Source organism: Cuculus canorus, chromosome Z (genome assembly GCF_017976375.1).
Source record: "Cuculus canorus isolate bCucCan1 chromosome Z, bCucCan1.pri, whole genome shotgun sequence".
Taxonomy (NCBI): domain Eukaryota; kingdom Metazoa; phylum Chordata; class Aves; order Cuculiformes; family Cuculidae; genus Cuculus; species Cuculus canorus.
In genome coordinates, this window is record NC_071441.1 from 3,656,961 (window position 1) to 3,675,960 (window position 19,000).

The window sequence follows — 19,000 nt, forward strand, 5'->3', positions numbered from 1 at the left end:
GTGAATTTATGCGCTACGGCATGCTGTGCTTGAAGCCGCTCAGAGAATACCCACTCTGACAATCAAGAAGCCAAGGCTATACTTGCCAGATCCTGTGGTTATTTACTCTGGCACAAACCTAAAATAACTCTGTTTATACTGGAGCATGAGCAGAATTTAACTCTTACTTAAAAACAACATGCAAGCAAGGAATATCAAAACATGTAAGAGTGTAAGAAAATATATTTATTAAATTTCATGGCAGTACTGTGATAAAATTGTTAAATACATGCGTATTTTTAGACAACCAAGCCATACAATAGGAGTTACAACAGTCAAGCAAACGAGGTTTAAAATGTATGCAAAGTTGGTATTGTAGTGTTGGGTTAGTCTTAAATGTTATCTGCCACACTGGAACATTATTTCCCCATTATGATCCCATACGTTCTTTTTTCAAGCATGCATTTGTTTAGTCGCTTAGCTACTAAATTTTCACGTTGATAACACTCCGTTGAATCAGTACTTTACTTCGTATACTACAACACTATTAAACTGCCTCATGACGATCTTGCTTAAATTACGAAAGAAATATTTTTTCAATAGTGGATTTGGAAGCCAGAAAACTTCAGTTGATCACTCAGCAACAGAAATATGTTAAATGACTGATTAGATTTAGTGTGTTAGGAAGACTCCTTTGTCAGCCTGATTTATTGATTTATTCTCAGAATTAATTTCTACAGATGACTATTTCAACTTGGCAAACAATATTTTCACCAGTATTAAACAGAAGTCCATTAAAATCTTCATGAAAACAGAACATAAAAACATTTCTAAACATTATTTAAGCTGTAAAAAAATATGGTATAAAAAAGCTAAAAAAAACCATTAAACCTGTTCACAGTATACATTTTAAAAGTTACAGCATTATAGTACAATGTTGGGCTTTTTTTCCAGGTGACCTGCATGACTCCACCAGCTTCACTGTTTTGCTTGCCACAAAACAATCAAAGTTCAAATTACTTGGGTAGGATTTGAGACATGAGTTGATTCAGCTATCTTCTCTTTTTTTTGCTATCCCCTGCTTCGCAAACTTTTTGGACATGATATGAAGCCTAAAATATTCATCCTCAGCCACTCCTGAATTACATTAAGGAAACATTGACAAAGTGACGTTCAAGGATTCTTTTGTTATTGTATTACTACCAAGAAGTGCGAGGCCTTATCAATTTCTGTTTTGCTTTGCCCTGCTTGAGAAATGTCTTTTTTGCATTTTTCTCAACCCAAATAATGAAAATGAGAGCATTTAATTTTTTCCTTTGCCCCTGGGTAAATTTTACTTACTACATATTGCACATGAGAGCAAATGAGTTGCAAAGGTATTAACCTTCTCATGGAAGCCGTGCAGATGCTTCCACTGGAGCTTGCTTTCATGTAGCAACAGTTGAAATGCAGATTTGGGACCATCCAAAAAACTACCTAGAGATTCTGTTAGGTATCACATTAAAAAATAAGGACGCCATTGGCTCCACTGCATCACAAGATCTCCTGGAAAGCTGGCACAAGGAGAGGGTGAGACCGGAGAGGAATTAACCACATCCTCTCACGCAGCAGCTTGTCATTAGACCAAGTCACCAGGGATGCCGAGCCCCTGCCCTCCAAAACGCAGAATTTCTCTGGAGACTTTTCGGTTGTAGAAGCAGAAGGAATTAATAGACATTTTTGCAGGGAAAAAGTATTGTCATGCACCCTGGGACAACTTGTAAAATTACAGAAACCCCTGCCAACATCATCTGAGCTTTGTTTGCATAACATGCAAAAGAGGAAACAAAACACTGACTATCTTAGAAACACTGGGGAAAATCCAGAGTTATGTAAATGGGGGAGAAGAAGAAAGAAAATTCTTAGGGAAGAAACTGTTTTGAAGCTTCTAAGGACCTATTTAAAAATTTAAGCATAATGAAATTAGTTTTTAAACACTCCAGCATTTTTTTAGCTGGTATGTGGGGTCTGGGACTGTGTTCCCAGGCTTCCTAAAGAAAAGGCAAAGAAAAAGCCAACAACAAATCTTGTGAACTCCCTACAGCATCTCTGAGCATCGGCCACACAGGACACTGCTTACTGCACAGCAGTACAAACTCCTGAGTAGTGTGTCCAGGCAAGTGCAAATGGCAGCTCCTTCATCTGAACAAAACTGCACCTTAGAGGCCACACATTTAAGTACAAGAATCCAAGAAAATCGCTTTGGGAATTGCAAGTCAACTTCCTCTGCAATATGCACATAGGTACATAATAATATAAGCACATATGTGCATAAGGAGTTACAACTTTTCTTATTGTTAAAATCCTCATGCCATTTGCATTGAAGTCTTCGTCAAAAGTCTGTGGCAGAACAGAAGATGCTATTTACATGGTAAGCTCCTGATAGATTTATATTACACAGAGTCTTGTTAGCACTCTGGTTCTTTAAATGTTACATTTTTCTTACGTATTTCAAACTCTTTCACTATATTTCTATCCACTTGTAGGTATACAAATATTCTATTTACAAAGCAATATGTGGGTAAAAATAGAGCACGTGGTTTCTCATTGCCTTTTCAGAGTGATGTCTAGACACCTTCTCCCTCCAATGCATCCCATGGCCTTCATTTTTGCTACTATTCATATTCAACTGAGTGTCCTGGAGGACATCACAGGAAACAACACGTCCCTAAGCTTCACCCAGCTAAACTTACCAGGAAAAAAAAAAAACCAAGGCAGCTTGAACATGCCTCTTCAGAGCAGCCTGAAACTCAAGGTCAGCAGGAGCTTGCTGCTGCTGTGTTCCCAGCAGGGGAAAGCTCTGGTCCCCACATAATCCAAAGATGCCACATTCACCAATTGTTCTATGACAGATAACGTGGCTACTGGTTCCCTTTGGAAATGCTTTACTCACGAAAGCAGCAACTACAGGTAATAAAGACAGCTACCACAGCAAATGTCAGTCATTGGGTCCTAAGTTTGCCTATGCAGCCCTGCATAGCAGCGGAGGTAATTCACTAGCCTGCCTGTAACATTAGCTTACTATTTTGTTGACATATTAACTAGAAGTTTTGTGAGGTATATCACATGCCGATCTACCACCCCAAAGTTTAACACAAAACCAGGATCCCAGATCCTCCTACGTGTCAGATCAACAAAAAATAATGAACGTGTCAAATAGGAGAGTGCAGGATGTTACATCAAATGTGACTGATGTTCCACACATAACAATGAATGGTACGAAAACCCATCACAACCCCCAAATTGTCACATATGGCAGGCATGGCTCAAAAATTAAAAAGCAGCAGCACCGATGACTTGCTTCAGAAAGAAATTGCTTGGCATTAACACCCTACACCTCCAAACAGTGATCCAACTTGAGGATTGAAGCACTAAGTTAGGAGTAACAACATTTTGGACACAATCCCTTCTGGTCGCATCCCTTCTGTAAGCTGGTTTTTTTTTTTTGTTCTGTTTGTTTTTTTAAAAAAGCTGAATTTTCTATTCTTCTAGAAAAAAAGCAAACAGGCAAATGAAGAAAAGCAAAATAGACTTTAAATGTAGGAATAAAACCTTTCAGAAAATGATGGTTAGGAAATGCAGTCTTTTAAGTTTCCTACAATATGTTTCAGAAACCATTTGACTGAAGAGGCTCACCAGGAAGCCCAAAGGCACTAATATGAGTACAATCCCCTCTGAAGCCTAAAGTTTTAGTCTTACATTAGTTATCAATGCATTTAGAAGCTGAACAGCACTGTGCTTTGAAAGCAAGTTCGGTAAGAAGACATTCCTAAAGATGCTTCACTGGTTTAAGAGACACTTGGGCTCAAAAAGCAAGTCTGTTCCCTGACACTCCTTGACACTCATTCTCACCGCTCCATGCACTGAGGTGCATTTTCACGTGGTTACTAAATTAGCACACACCCTCTTGATACCCATTTGGTATTTGGAGTTAAGACAGACATTTGAACAGAGTCCTCACTGCCAGCACTGAATAGGCTCAAAGGAAACCACAGAGGTGAAGCAGCTGAATTGCAAGTGCTGGAATGAACTGCTTACTGGTTCATAACCATTAAGCAACAGTAAATGATGCTACATATGCTGCACAAGCCTGTGTTTCTCCTCCATTCACCCCATTCTTCTGCTATGGATACAAGATGATGCATACGGTGAGCCACTGCTGTTAACAGACTTTTCTGCTCTGCATCCTGGAAGTCAGAACACCAGTCAAACAAAATGTATAGTCAAAGTTGTTTGCTTTTTTTTTTTTAAAAAAAGTGATGGATAATGATACAAGAGTGCTTTGATAACAACAAGGCAGACCCTGTATTTGTGGACCTTTCCTCTACCTAATCACAAGGCAATTTTAAATTTCTTCATCAAATAGGAAGAGCAGCACAAAGGAAAACCTCAGTATGTGATCGTTGTGTTTATGGGAGCACTGCAAAGGGTGTTAGGCTGTTTCCTGTGAGCTCTGCGCCCTCTGCAGCTGCCCTGTCTTCCAGTCTGCCAAATTAAATTTGCTATTACTTTCAAACTTGAGTTTGGTTTTCTTTCTTGCAATACACAGTCATACGAAAGCACGTTTATCCTTCATGATCAGCTATTCCGCTACCGAGGGGTTTTTTTGTTTGAATCACCATACAATATTGATTGCTCCTCTGCATTGAGAAACTGTTTATCCATACACTCTGTCCCTGACATCTTCTGCTTTCAATTAAAAGCATATGGCAGTAGAATCTAAAATTCATCGTAGGAGATAAACACATTAAGCCAAATCTGCAGTAGTGGAAAATATTTGCTCTAAAAGAAATATTGTGGGAAAGGGTTGTTACTATTAGGACTTAGCCATCTTCCAGCTATCAAGCACAAAGAGCAGAACTGCTTCATTTTATGCATTAGTTTAGTGTTCTAAGTATTTTATGCATTAGTTTAGTGTTCTAAGGAAGAGGCAGCAATAGATCAGGCACAAAACTTTCACCTGAGGTGATGTCTGGTGACAGATGCACACCAGCTCTTTGCACTGCCTGTCTGTCTTTTCATGTTCAGCTCTGTTAATTCAAAGATTCCACCTCAAAAGCAGAATCTTATCTGCACTTTCTCTTCTTTCAGACACACCTTGCACTCTGGCAGGTCAGCAGACAGATCTATTTTTACTGTCTTCATATATCATTCTTCCAGGAGGCACACAGCCAATTGTTACTGATGGTGATTTGGATGCTATTCAGCGTTTTGCCTTTTTGACAGTTTTGAAAGCTATCTGTATTTTTTCTATGGAAAAGGCAGAGACATACCAACATCTGCACCATCTGCTGCTGTGATTAGACGTAACCTAATGCTTGGGTTTATTTTGATAGCCAGATCATATGTTTTGGAGACCAAATGTCTGCCAAGCTACCCATCCTCCTGGTCTTCTCACACCTTTACAGCTATCAGCTTAGCCAATTCAGCCTCCTTATCTGTTTTGAGATCTTACTTAGAAAGCCATTCCCCCATCTTATTTACTAAAAAATCCCCACAAAGTATCTAAAGAAATTGGAAAAAAAAAAAAAAAAAAAGATTTGGTTAGGACTTGATGGAGGCCCTTTTTAATCAACATCTTTAACGTGATCTCTCACCGCTGTGTTTTACAGTAAGGAACACTTAAGTTAGAAAGCACTTTCTCATGTAAGCGAGTGAAATTCATGTATGTAACAGTCTGAACTTCACACAGTGAAATGTTACAACTACAGCTGCCTAAAGATGCATATGTGAAACGAGCATTTACAAAGACAATTGTTCTGAACACTCCTTTAAGCACACAAATGTACATCATTTAAGCTTTCTTTGCATCACATATCTGGTGAAGGAGAGGCAGAATTAGTGGCATGAAATGGGTTTCTCCTTGCCACTAGAGAAATCCCACTGTGTACTCCTAGGTGGGATTTGTAGAGAAGCTCTTGTTGGGTAGACACTGGAGAACAGCCAGGCAGCAGGTGGCAAAGAGCATCCAAAGAGCATTTAGTTCTCAAGGACCTAGTACTACTACCTCTAATTTCATGTGCTAAACTGCTTGGATATTTAATGTTAGCAGACAGACATTTCCCCATGGCTTACATTACTGTATAGTGCAAAGACTGCTAAACGGTAGGGGCAAACGGAGTACTGTACCACTTTGAAGCAGGAGATCTGGAGCTGAAGCTATGAAATACAAAATACATTAGTGCAATACATTAGGAAAGATTAACTCCTTAACTAAAGGATAGAAAAAATATAGAGCATTCTAAGATTTTTTTAAAAAAAAGTTTTAAACTTTATGCAGTTCTCGTTGAGGTTTAAATCAGTGTTACACTTTTTCCCCCAAGTTTGTACCCCTGAGTCAAACATTGAATATACATTGTACAGTAGGTACAGAAGCTAGTGTCTAGTTAAAAAGCAACAGATTTGAATGGCTGTTGCTTTAGAAGTGTTAAACAGTGACAATCCCCTTTTGTATGTGAAAAAAAAAAAAATAGCACACTCACTTGTTCTTAGTTTATAACTAGGTAAAACATCTCAATGGTTTCCAGCCATGTTGTTTCCATGTTTCCATTAGGCTGAGGTTTGTGATAAACGAAACCTTCAGTAAGGAAACTTGTTGGGGCTGTGTCATTTGAGCATGTATGTTTTAGAACAACTACAACAAAGCAAAGTAATCGTTCCAAGTTATAAGTTGCATGAGACTGTATTAATCTTGGAGCACTATGTGAAGGAGGCAGAGTTCTTTGATTATGATTATCAGGAGCTCTAAAGTCAATACCCCTAATATCCAATATATTTTACTAGAGTAATAACCAAATTGCTATAACTTTGGCTTCTTGGCCTCTACTAAAATGCAGCATTAACGCTTCTGCTAACTTAAACATAACATTCAGCTCACCAGAACCTCTGCTGACTGTCTCCAAGAATAATTCATGTCTTTTGCACTTTTCTTCCTCCTTTCTTTACAACATCAGGAGTAAGAGCTTATTTAGAAGGCAGATTCAGAAGGCAGCAACACGGACTCAGTATTAATCATTTGGCTTGTTCTGAAAAAAGTGTGTGAAGGACCACCCTATGTTACTGGATTTGGGGGAGTCTTCATCATCTTTTGGGGGAAGCAGAAACTGTCGGGAATTAATGGAGCATGGGCTCCCAAAAGATGCATTTTCATTGTTGCTTTCAACTGATCCAGGAGAGTCTGGAGTGTCCATGTTCCAGGCATTTGTGTTCGCTTGAGGTCTGTAACCTGCACTTTTATCCAACTCTTCCTCTGCAGGTGAGCGACTCTCAATTTTCACAGCACTGATAGGCAGCTGCATTTGTGGCTTATAGCCTGCTGTAGTCACTAAGTCTATTTCTGGCTCTTCCTCTGGTTTAATTTGAGGCTGATACATTGACTGGATGTCAATGTAAACAACCTGAGATGACCCCACAGGTTCATCCATAGGGGAATTTGAGATCTCCTCTTCAATGATAGGGGGGCAGTAGGACACAACAACATGGTTCTCCATTTCTGAGTCAGAGCCATCTTCAGGCACAGTGGTGTCGGCTGCTGGCGACATCATCTCTGTGTCTTCAATCTTGGGAGCTGCAGACTGTGTTTCCACCACTTCAACACTATTGGGTGTACAGGGATTCATTTCCAGTGTTTTAAGCGCCTTATTCCCCTAAAGCAAGAAAGAGGAGAAGGGGCAGAGACTAAGCCAAAGATGTGGAAATCCTGAAAGCAACAACTTGCTCAAATTAAACCAGTATGTTGGCTTGTGGCTTGTACTCATCCCACTGCCATTAGTACAATGTAAAAAAAGTGGTTTAGCTCTAGTCTTCTGGCTCATCATATACAACCGTTAAAGTTAAAAAGTGGTTTAGCCAACTTGAAGAGACTCAGGATCTTGCAGTAAGTGTTGAGAACTCTTTCCCCAAATCCTGGCTTTGTATAACCCATTCCAGATGGTTATTTAAATGCTGCATCTACCTCCAGCTACTTTGTCTACCAGGAGGTTGGGCACACAGCGTAGTCACTTCTTGACACTTTCTACTTCTCCTACCAGTTCAAGTAAGATGGGTACACTACTCCCACAGCATTATCATATAATGCCCCTTCCCATTAGTGCAGGAGGAGAAAAATGCAGCAGTTCTTTCCTAGTCAAACTCTGCATGAAACTGCAGTAACAAGTACCTGACAAAACTCACTCAGTAATTTGTGCCGTTCCCTCCAGCCACAGAGTTTTTTCTACAACTGGAGCAGAAGACTCAAATTTTGCAGAAGAACTCTACTCTGAACTCTCTTTAGAAGTTTTAGATACCAGGTTTAAAATAAGGGTTACCTCACAGATGTTCTTCTGAAACTGCAGTGCCTTACTGTTCTCAGGATTTGGGATCTCTGGATAAAATGTTTCTTTAATCCTTTAAAGAGGGAAGAACAAACTTTTAAAAGTTAACAAGCCCTGAAACAGATTACAAACACCCACAAGGAGTAAGGACATTTCCCTTTAATTCAGAAGAGTGAAGACATCTGGCACAAAGATTTAGTGTCACACTTTCACTGAGTATTTAATGGAAAAAACAGCAAACCATTTTTATTTTCTTTAACTTTTAAACTGGGGAACTCGATATGCCACGTTTACAAAAAGTTGAAGATGGAATGTCTACCTGAGTGTTTGTGGATGGCTCACAAATGATAGCACGTTGCCAGCTTATTTCCTCTTGGGAAGTATTTGCAAGCAGAGAAGGGCTCCTACAAAAACTTTTTTGCATTCTTTATACTCCTCGTTACTGTCTCCAACTCAATTTCTCCCTCACCTTCTGAAATGTATTTTTGCCACCCACCTTTAAACAAAGCCCACTGACATCTTTGGGTACTTGGAGGAAACAAAGAATAATTAAAGTAATGGCAAACTCTAACACAGGAGCAAACACATGCAGGAAAATAGCAGAACTGAACACAGGCATTTACCATTCCCTCTTTCGGTAGCAGAAGATGCTGGCCACCACTCCAAGCAACACAACCACTGCCATGGGGATGAGAATTGCAATGATTAATCCTACGGCTAGGGGACAAAAAAAGAAAAGTCAGTAAGCATATCCGAAGTTACCAGTAAGTTTTATGCCTTTTTGTATGTTCCAACAGATTAAAGACTGTTTCAAAGTCACGTATCAGAGGTCTGCAAGCAGTGGCAGTGAAGTGTATGTACACCATATACTTCCTTTCTGCCGGAAAGGCAAAAAGCCATCCGTAAACAGAACTGATTCTGTGATAACTACTGGAATCAGCAGGTATTTCTCTCTGACTAGCTGCAAAGATCTTCATGTGTCACTGATGACTGCCACTATAATTCTATTCTCAGAAAGCAGGTTACCTGAGCTGGCCAAATCACTGGTAATGGCTCTTGCAGGCCAACAATGCATTGCACAAACTGCACCACCCTTTATAAGGCCTACCGTGCTTCTAACCCCCACGGTTTAGCTCTGATACATTCCCACCCACTTCCTTCCTCCAACAGTGTTAAAGACCTCAAATTCGATTTTTCGACCATTTTAGTTGCACCCCAGTGTTTAGTCTTTCATATGAAATACTCTTTTCTTTTTTCCTCATTCCACAAAGTCAATCTCTTTTTTTTTTAACTGTCTTTCTGGGTTTGTTTCTGCCAGTGGATGGATAAAACTGAATTCAAAGCAGAGAGGCATCTGTTTATAATTCTGAAATGGGTAAGTATTCCCACAATGTCTTTCTTCTCACCATGCATTAGCAGATGCTCATCATGGGAAAAGTGACAAAAACAACTAGCTGCTTGAGGAGGCTAAGTTCAGACTCCACCATATTTAGTAGTAGCTTAGAAGTTATTTTTCTGGCATACATCACCATGAACTACAAGGCAGCTGTAAAAGGAAAGGACTTTTTCTTCAACCCGAATTGTACCAATTCTTGTATTAAAAATGAACCAACTAAACAAATTTAACATTAACTTGTAGGCACAAACCACCTAAGGGGACCACAAAAAAACTCAGAATAAGCTCAGCTTTATATAGATTGTACAACCCCTGTGCTGAAGGCTATTAATGAACAGGAATATTCAACTTACAGTCCTCCTTTGTCACCACATAGAGGCTGTTTGGAGGGCTCAACCCACCAGCAGTATAGGCTTGCAGGTCCAGTTGGTAACTTGTTTTGCCTTGAAGATCAAGTATTTTCAAAGACTTCTTTGTTAAGTCAGTGATATTCTTAACTTTAAGTTCTGGATTCCCTGTTTGTTTGGAAGCAGTAAGAAAAGCATAACTTCGTGAGAAAGCATTCACAAAGACAGCCTCAGCTTCAGCAAGACTTTCTTGAAGTCAGTCTATAAAGTCTGAAGAACAGTCTGTGTAAAGGAAAACCAAAATAAAGAATCCTGGCAATGCTGCTTCCTCATGCAGCACCAAACAGCACAGGAGTATGTTGTTGCTGCAGACGGACATTAGTTTCTTACACTCCTGGTTGTCTTATACTACCGCGAGCTCAGCTTCAGTTCTGTACATAGATGTCCTTACAAGACGAGTACTGGAAGAATATATCCAATAAAATACAGTCACATAACCTCCCCCATGTCTCATCTACCCAGAGTATCTGTACACAGGGCAATGGGTCACACCGACACTCAGTCACTGCACAGCTTTATGACCTCAGTGAGCCAGAGTTTTCTGCAATTTTTGCCTTACATTAAATAACAGCTATGCTAACCACATAAGGAGCTGGTTATTTCAAATGCCTCTGTCACATATCAGGGGACAATTATGCCAGTGAATAATGCAAATGAATTACAATAACAGCACCTTTTTTTTTTTTAAAGTGAAATCAAACTATTTAAAACATAAAGTAAAAAAAAAAAAAAAAGAAAAAGTGCTTGAGCAAGGAAGCTGCAGTCTATAGATTTCATTTACCTGATTCAGAAAGCCTTGGCTTTAAAGCATCTTTTTCACCTTTTGCAAAGGAAAGCCGATATCCCTCTAAAAATCCCTGACAATCTTCAATAGGAATGTCTTCCCATTTTACCAAGATAGAATCTGAGGAAGTTTCTTCTACAGTAAAATTTGGTGCACGTTTTGGAGCTGTGGGGAGAATTATGAAGGAGAAAGCTGATAAGAAACAATCCTATCAATAAGTGCTGAATCTAAGAAAGTGATTCATCAGTTTTATTTCAGAGCTACATTTTCAACCTTTTCCTGAACACTTTTCTTGCGTTCTCAAGAACATACGAAAAGACTTAGCAGATGATACTACAAAGGTGGGTTCTCATTGTTATTAATTACTGCAGCATTATTTTCTAACAGAAACTGGAAGAAAATTCTCTCTGTAGGCAGCTTTCTTACAGACGCATATATATAAATACTCTTCTTCATGCAACAAACCTCAAGAGACTGCATAAACATTCAGAATATACAAATTACTTAGCTTTTAAAGGCTTTAACTCTGTGACTTCATAGCTTGTCTTCAAGTTAAACAAACTCCACATTCCTGTCCCAGACATCTATCTCAGCTTAAAAGAACTACTATTAGCAGCCAACACAGCTTCTCACTCCAATACCCATACCCCACTGAAAGTGTTAGAGCAGATACTGTGTAAGGTAATGGACATCAGGACTTAGTCAGACATTTGGCATTGATCTGTAACTATATAGCAGCTAGCACTGAACTCGTGTCTAAGGATGCATCTATTTTTGCCTCAATAGTTATGTGTCCAAAGGCAAATCTGAAGTTTTAGAATGAATCTATAGTCTTGAGCAAAGTCAATACATTTCTCAGTCCCCAAAATTTTCTTCTGACTATTCAATGCATTTTTAGCACCTCAAAGACTTTGTCCTTTTACCTTGAAAACTTCAAATCTGTTGTGAACACAAAAGGAAAAACCTTCTGGGAAACTGTTCAGGGCTCTTACAAAGATACAAATAGCTGAAAGTTGAGTTTCTGGTAAAATTGTCTCAACCTCATCTTTAAGTTTAGCACTGAAATAAACAATGGCGTTTCCACGGGGTCAGATTATGTCATCAGTTCAGTCTTCCAAGCAAACCATTTTAGCAGAAAACACATTAAACTGCAGAGTGAAATGGGTGCTGTAGTTAAAATACAAGACGGTTGTGATGTCAAGGGGTAAAGCCATGTTCAGATTCCTGGGAACAGAAAGCATTCGGACACAAATGCACCTCCAGGCAAGCAAAACTCAACCTTGGATCAAACCAGTTATCCACATGGGGTTGCTGTGGGAGGGAATACAAGGGCAATTCTCAAAGTGGCTTGTATTCTAGGATCTAGTTCTGGTCTAAGAAGCGCTTTTAAACAGAATTATTGAAAATACCTTTTATATTTGCTGAGCTGGACCAAATATACTCAAAAGTTTAGTTTGACTTCATAAATCAAACTAGTTGCCTCCTCTCCTGCAGAAGTGAGACTACCCCTACAGTCCAAATTAAACCTCTGCCACTGTCTAAAGAGCAAACTTCTGTGACACCCTGTGCCTCTACACAAGCTGAGGAACACAGGGTTACTGCATGCTGGGAAACTGAGGTGGCTGGAGAAATGTATTATAATTATATATAAAGAGCTAGCAGAGGTAGGTGATACTGCATGGGGATTCTGGTCTCAACCTTCTGCCAACACAACCTAAAAACAGACACAGTCTAAATTCACTTTGTAAAGATCCTGAGCGATAAAGTGCACTTACGCAGCTCTTTCATATACCCAGTTATGTTTTTCAATAACTGATATCCACTGGATTTGCAGCCATATAGTGAAAAGTTGTATCTCACGCCAGGTCTAAAGAATGCTGCAAGAGAAATTTGTTGTAAGAATATTTCAGTTATGAAGAGTGATGCTTTTAGCTTCCATATAATACAGACTGTATATAAATAAATACTAAAACATGACAGTCTTAAACTGCAGTGTTAAGTATAAATACTATTTCTACTTGTAATTCCTATAAAAGCTATGGCATCAGATGTGGTTTAGAAGGAGTAAGCAAATCTAGCTCCTGGAGAAATTTTGGTTCTAAATAAGCTACTCAAATTGCATAAATTGCTCTTTCCATGGGGAAACACAAACTTAAGTTACCAGAAATAATCCTTTTCCTTTCCTACCACAGCAGTCATGTAGATCCCGCCTCCTCCTCATAAACACAAATGCATTTTGAAATACCCAGACTTATTACAGCAACAGTACAAAAGAAATCCAGAGAACTCTCAAAAGTGAAAGTGAAGCACTTTGACAATGAATTCCAGGCCCCAACGGACGCTACAAATCACAGATAATCATCAAATTTCCAGTTTACATATTTTAGTAGAGGGACAGGTGCTTGACACTACAACTTGTAAACAATTTACTACTTCCTGGGATTTTCTTGAGTTAGGATTATACATTACTTTCAAGACTTTTTCTAAACAAGATGCCACTGCGAAACTCTACAGAACTCTAGTGGGTTTTGCAAGACTTCAGGTACTGCCTGGAACATTCTCTTGGCTGGACTCAGCACAGAGGCGGATTTGCCAGCTTGAGCCCATCCCTAGCAGCATGGTAACTCCCACGAATGAGCTGCAATAAGCATCCTGGGAAAGCTCAGGAGCAGAGCAGTGCATCCTTGGACAGACATCCTTGTATTATCTGCTTAGAAAAAACAAACTGAACCTAGCACTAACAAAACCAACCTGGACACAGTGTTGAAATTACCTGCCAAAAAGTACTGCCCCTGCTCCCAGGTCCCACTTCCCCACAACTTTCCTATGTACAGACCTCCAAGTTGTTTTTTCTAATGGAGACTTTATATACGAAACTCTGCTAAGAAGCAAAAATACGCCCTTTTAGACAGCAGAGAAAAATCCTACATCTTACTGGGGTCCTTTCTTTCCTCTTCTGTTCCTACTAGTCCCAACACAGCTGAATTTCGTTTCCCTGAGCTGTCCACCAACATTCAGAGACCTAGAATGTGCCCCGTTCCAGGAATTTCAATTTCTGACAACGAGCCAACACATGGAGGTCATGCTTAAAAAAATCTGCCTCACAGAAAAACAATAGATCAGCCTTCCCCTCATCCCAAGAGTTCTGTTTATGTTTAGGATACAGAACTCCCAAATCCTAGAATAACCGTTATGCATTAGGCTGAGTTAGGAAGCTGTTGGGTGTAGCTAGAAGATGTAATTTTGAAACAGTTAATAAACATAGGATGGTAACAGTTAAACCAAGACTGATATCTGGATTTGGCCAGGGTATGTATGAAATTAAGATAAATACTGTACCGAGAAGGGGTTAATTTATATACACAAACACACATCAATGCAACAATCTTCAACCATAGCACCGGTGCTGCTTTCATTACAGTTGCTGCTGAGACTCTCAATCAGAAAGAAACATAAAAAATTATTTCTGGCTTACCAGACTTTATCACCGCATCCGTTGTATTTGAAGGAAATTTCTGCCAGTCCACACTACACAGTTCAGACGCAGATGAATGACACCATTTTACTATGTAGCCACAGGTCATGTTGGGGTAAGAATTCCAAGAAATATAAATTCCATTCCCCATTGCCATAGCCCGATCTGTTTTGACATTGTCTGCAACAAAGACGACACAAAAAGCCATCAGAGAGAAGATACTTATCTGCACTCCAAGGTGAAAGAAAGCTTTCCAGCCACAGAACAAAGGTTTTATAAACTGCAGTCATTTCTAAGAACGAGCTTCTGGTACTGTGAAATTCGAAGCAGTGCACTCAGATATGCTTTCTAAAGTTCTTGAAACCAGACGTAGCCTGCAGCAAATCCCTCAGCCAGCCTTAAGTGTCATGACGAGAAATGCTGCAGCTCAGGACTGGCTTAAAAAAAGCACTTTTTCAAGGTAAGGATTTACAGTAGATGTCAGGTTCAAATCTGACATGACACCTATTTGGCTAGAGCCTACAGCTATAAATTCCTGCTCTCACTTCATCAAACAGTTTGCTTTGTGTTTCTTTCAAGGTGCCTTGCTGTCAGTCACCTGACCACCAACCTCTATGGAGTTTACCAAGGTTAAATTAAAAAAAAAAAAAAGCTTTGCCGTTAGTATGTTTTTCTTGCTTCTATTATCAAAGGTTTAGCTGCCCTTGAAGTGATCAGCTCTAGGAACAACTTCTGATTCCTGCAGCTTCCCTCCACGGCTGTCCATCAGATGGGACCCCGCTGAGCTAAGGGATGTCTTCCAAAGGCCACCACAACAGCTGAGGCCCCACGACAGAACTGCAAAACAATCTCAGGGTTTCAGTTTTTCCTTTTTCAGTGTTCTCATTTATGCTCCCTATTGAGTCTATTATTTCATGTTATTAAAGCCATAAACTATTGAAGGCTGAAGGGCAAGGGCAGTTTTTAAGAAGCAGTGCTGTGAAAACTCTACTCTCACAGACGTGCTGTGAATGTTGAAGGACCGTTTCCAAATAATCTTAACATACAGCTAAGTGTATAATCCTTTCCTAGCTTGCTTATGTCAAGAAAGGCACACGATTAAAAAGTGAAAAGTCAACTCCAGAAGTCTTTCAATAATTTCCCCTAAACCACTACTGTGCATACAGTGAAACCACACTTCTATGATGATGGAAGCGGGCATATTTCTAATTAGACTGCTTTAACTTTCCTATTTATAGGAAAGACTTTTTACTGACAGTGAGCACATACTCTCTAAAAAAGTGCTTAAATACACCACACTCAATTTTATTTCCTGAACCACATGACTATAAATTTACCCAGGGCAGTACTGTTAATTTTGGTGTATTTATAGCTGCAAGGTAGACTAGCAGCAATAACTACTAGCACTGCAGTACTACTGCGGTAGGGGAGCCTGTAGCAGCCAGATTACACGTGCTGACTCTCTACAGAGCACTATTCAGAAACAGTTGACAAATTAAGGCAGAGTATCCATTGCTTGTGTTTTCAGTTTTCACAAAACCTCAGCAGATCTCAAGCTTCAGAGCTGCCGCTCTTTTATGGACATTAAAAGCACTTACAGACTGTACAGCGGAAACAGCCAGAAAAGATGTTTGGGCAGAAATGTCATCCAGTTCAGTGAATGAGTCATCTTTCATGACTCCAGTCAGTGACTCAGATAATTCCTATACCAACTTGGGAGCAAATCTTTAACGAGTATGAGTTGGGTAACACCAAAGGGAGCCTCAGACATCTGAGAGAAAGCTGCAAATGAATGCAAAGCTCCAGCTGTCCTCAGCTGTCCCACACCACAAAGACATTACAGAGACCTCCCTGACTCTAGGAGTCTTGTTCTTTCACTGCTGATGGAGAGCTATAAAAGCATTTTCATTCATTCAACTGTCCCATACAATTACTTTTCCCTCCAGGGAACAGACTAAGAATATATTTTAGATATTGGTGTTTCAGAGAAGCACAAGAAACATTTAGAATAAGGGTTTCCTCTGTATGGAAACAAACTCAGTTTTCCCCTCACTGTTAATCTCCGTCAAAGCACTTTTTGTTCAGCAAGAGACAGCATTGTCTTATCAGAATGTGAGCTGCAAGACAGATGACTGTGATACCTATTCTCTGAGTGAAGAAGCAGCAGCACCATACATGCTCCTGGCAAACAAACAGAGAGGGACCTTGCTGTGTAAATCTGTCCTCCCTGCAGATGATCAGGCAGATCTGGAGCTAAAGGCTTGGACTTTAGGAGAATGCACTCCTTCTGGCATGCAGGAAAGCATGGACTCTCAAAAAAAACCATGCAATCATTATATTCCCCCCAAGCTCAGTGTTAGGAGCAGAAAATCATTATCTCGCTCAGCTATTTCCATTTATAAAAGCCCACAGCAAGAGTGGCAATGCTTTAACTGGGAAGCTTAAACCCTACCTCCTTTTCAAACCCCATTTCCTAGCACAAGGATGCCAACACTTTAACCAACCAGCCCAAATAATATCCTGGATATCACAGGCACTGAACTGACAATTCTCCCCTGAAAAAGCCATACAATATCCCTAAAACTTTATTCTGATTCTCTCAAGCATGTAACGCTTTTCAGCATCTCAACAAGAGCACACAGAAATTAACAGATATCCCTAAACATCAGAGACTGAAACTGATGTTCAATGCATTATCCTTGTTGTCCCTGTGAGGTCTCCAGAAAAGAGCAACATAGGTGCAGAGACTGCACACTATCACCCTCCTTCTATGCAGAGAGCACAATTAATAGGTGAGACGCTACCCTAAAAGCAAAGCAGCAATTTTTTTTTCTTCCTCCACCCAACAGATTTGAAACCAAACACAAACAAAGCACATATCATCTTATTTTTCAATGAACAACTGGCCAGGTACCCCCTGAACTTTGAAGATATTTAGTTCTCTGCTGGGAGCACTCACCATTTGGAAGTTCTACGCTTGTTATTCTTGAAGGAGGAGATGAGCCTGCATGGTTTTTGGCTACAACACTAATGACACAGTCATTTTTTCCAAGTTTTATCTCAGTACTGTTTGAGGGTTCGGTGACCTCTTTAAACTCCAGTGGTGTCTCTAGCTGGTAGCAGGATACTTCATGAGATACAATTTTTCCATTAGCTTCAGAAAGGGATAAAGGCTATGAACAGACAAAGAGTGCATTAAAATGAAAACGCAATAAGCAAAAGAAATCATAGTCACAACACAAATCTAGTGCCCTGATCTAGTCTGATGACTGCATAGGAGTATGAGGCAGAAAAGCATGTTACTCAACTGTGACTTTGAGAATCCAGACATTAAGTTCATAAGCTTTCAACTTTCAGCAGAGATATATTAGAAATGTAATCTTTCATATGAAATGCTTCTCGGTGCAATGCTTAAATTATAAAATTTCAATAATTTTCTTATTTAGTGAAAAAAACTCATCTCAATGGATGATTCTATTAAAAGTTAAGAAAAGCAGTACAGTTTATCGACTACAAACTTCATTTGTGCATAAACGTGTAAACTTCATTTGTGCATAAATGTGTAAGGAAACAGTTTTTCATAGATACATTACATATTGTTTAAAACGTAAGTATCCTATCTACCTTCCAGAAGATTTTTATGCTTTTTCCAGAAGGACTTCTCTCTCTCCAGATATCTGGTCCTTGCGATGGAGCTAAGGCAAAAAAAAGAGGTGGTTTTTTTTTTCCCCAGTTGCATACTAGACAATTTACCATCTATCAAAAAGTTAGCTTTTTAGATGGCTCATTTTAAAATACATGGCTTCAGAAGTTCAACATTTTATCATCAAAGAGTGATAAACTTACGGGCTTCCAGTGTTGTGTGCTCCTCTGTCCTGCTCCAGTCACTCCACCTCCAGAAGTGGTCAGCAGCCGAACAGCGCACACTGAACCGGTATTTGGTATATGGCTGCAATCCATTCAGCTGAGCTGTGTAAGTTGAGAAGTTTCCACCAGGCATGGTGACACTGTGCTGTTAAAAATTTACAGATATTGACAAGATACATATGTATTTTTTTACTCCTAGATTATGCTGAAAGTCAATACCTAAAAAGGTGTTTTTTCGCCTCAAGAACAACAACAATGTGAAAAGAAGCTGCGTCAAGCCCTACAGAGAATTAATAATAATAAAGAAATATCTCCTATGCAGGCAGCCTAAACAGAGGAAGCTTTTTCATAAATCTGCCAAAATGAAGTCACAAGTAGCATGGAAATTGAAGTATCACAGTAGGTAACACCTTTCAGACGTGAAGCATGAAAAGGAGAGAGAGCACTGATGAGCCTTCAACAGGACAAGCTCTGCACACGTTAGCAGGATTTTGCCTCCCATCTATCCTGTCCAGTCCTCCCCTCTTTCATATGCAGCAAAACTTGCTCACGTGAATCAGGCCAGGATTTTCTCTCTGGTATTCAGAACCTGCACTTCCACTGTGCGTGTACACATCAAATTAGGTGGACAAAGGTCTTTTTGCCTAAGACACACACAGAGACGCAGGCTAAAGAGAGTCTGTCTGAGCAAGATGCTTATCATGCAGTCTTCTTCCTACGCTGTCTTTTTTCCTTTAACAG

The 19,000-nt window shown here is 39.7% G+C and overlaps 1 protein-coding gene across 4 annotated transcripts in view; it reads right to left on the reverse strand.

Moving 5' to 3' along the window:
• Nucleotides 1–204: 204 nt before the first annotated feature.
• Nucleotides 205–19,000, reverse strand: part of LOC104059668 (LIF receptor subunit alpha) — a 91,438-nt gene continuing 72,642 nt past the window's right edge. For all 4 annotated transcript variants that reach the window (XM_054053700.1, XM_054053699.1, XM_054053698.1 and 1 more), the window contains 10 exons: nt 18,239–18,404; nt 18,017–18,087; nt 17,352–17,565; nt 14,393–14,572; nt 12,693–12,794; nt 10,915–11,082; nt 10,080–10,241; nt 8,954–9,047; nt 8,325–8,403; nt 205–7,664 (listed from right to left, as the gene is read on the reverse strand). In XM_054053700.1, the coding sequence (XP_053909675.1) occupies nt 7,026–7,664; nt 8,325–8,403; nt 8,954–9,047; nt 10,080–10,241; nt 10,915–11,082; nt 12,693–12,794; nt 14,393–14,572; nt 17,352–17,565; nt 18,017–18,087; nt 18,239–18,404 (1,875 nt within the window). In that variant the 3' untranslated portion in view covers nt 205–7,025. The remainder of the gene's footprint in view (nt 7,665–8,324; nt 8,404–8,953; nt 9,048–10,079; nt 10,242–10,914; nt 11,083–12,692; nt 12,795–14,392; nt 14,573–17,351; nt 17,566–18,016; nt 18,088–18,238; nt 18,405–19,000) is intronic.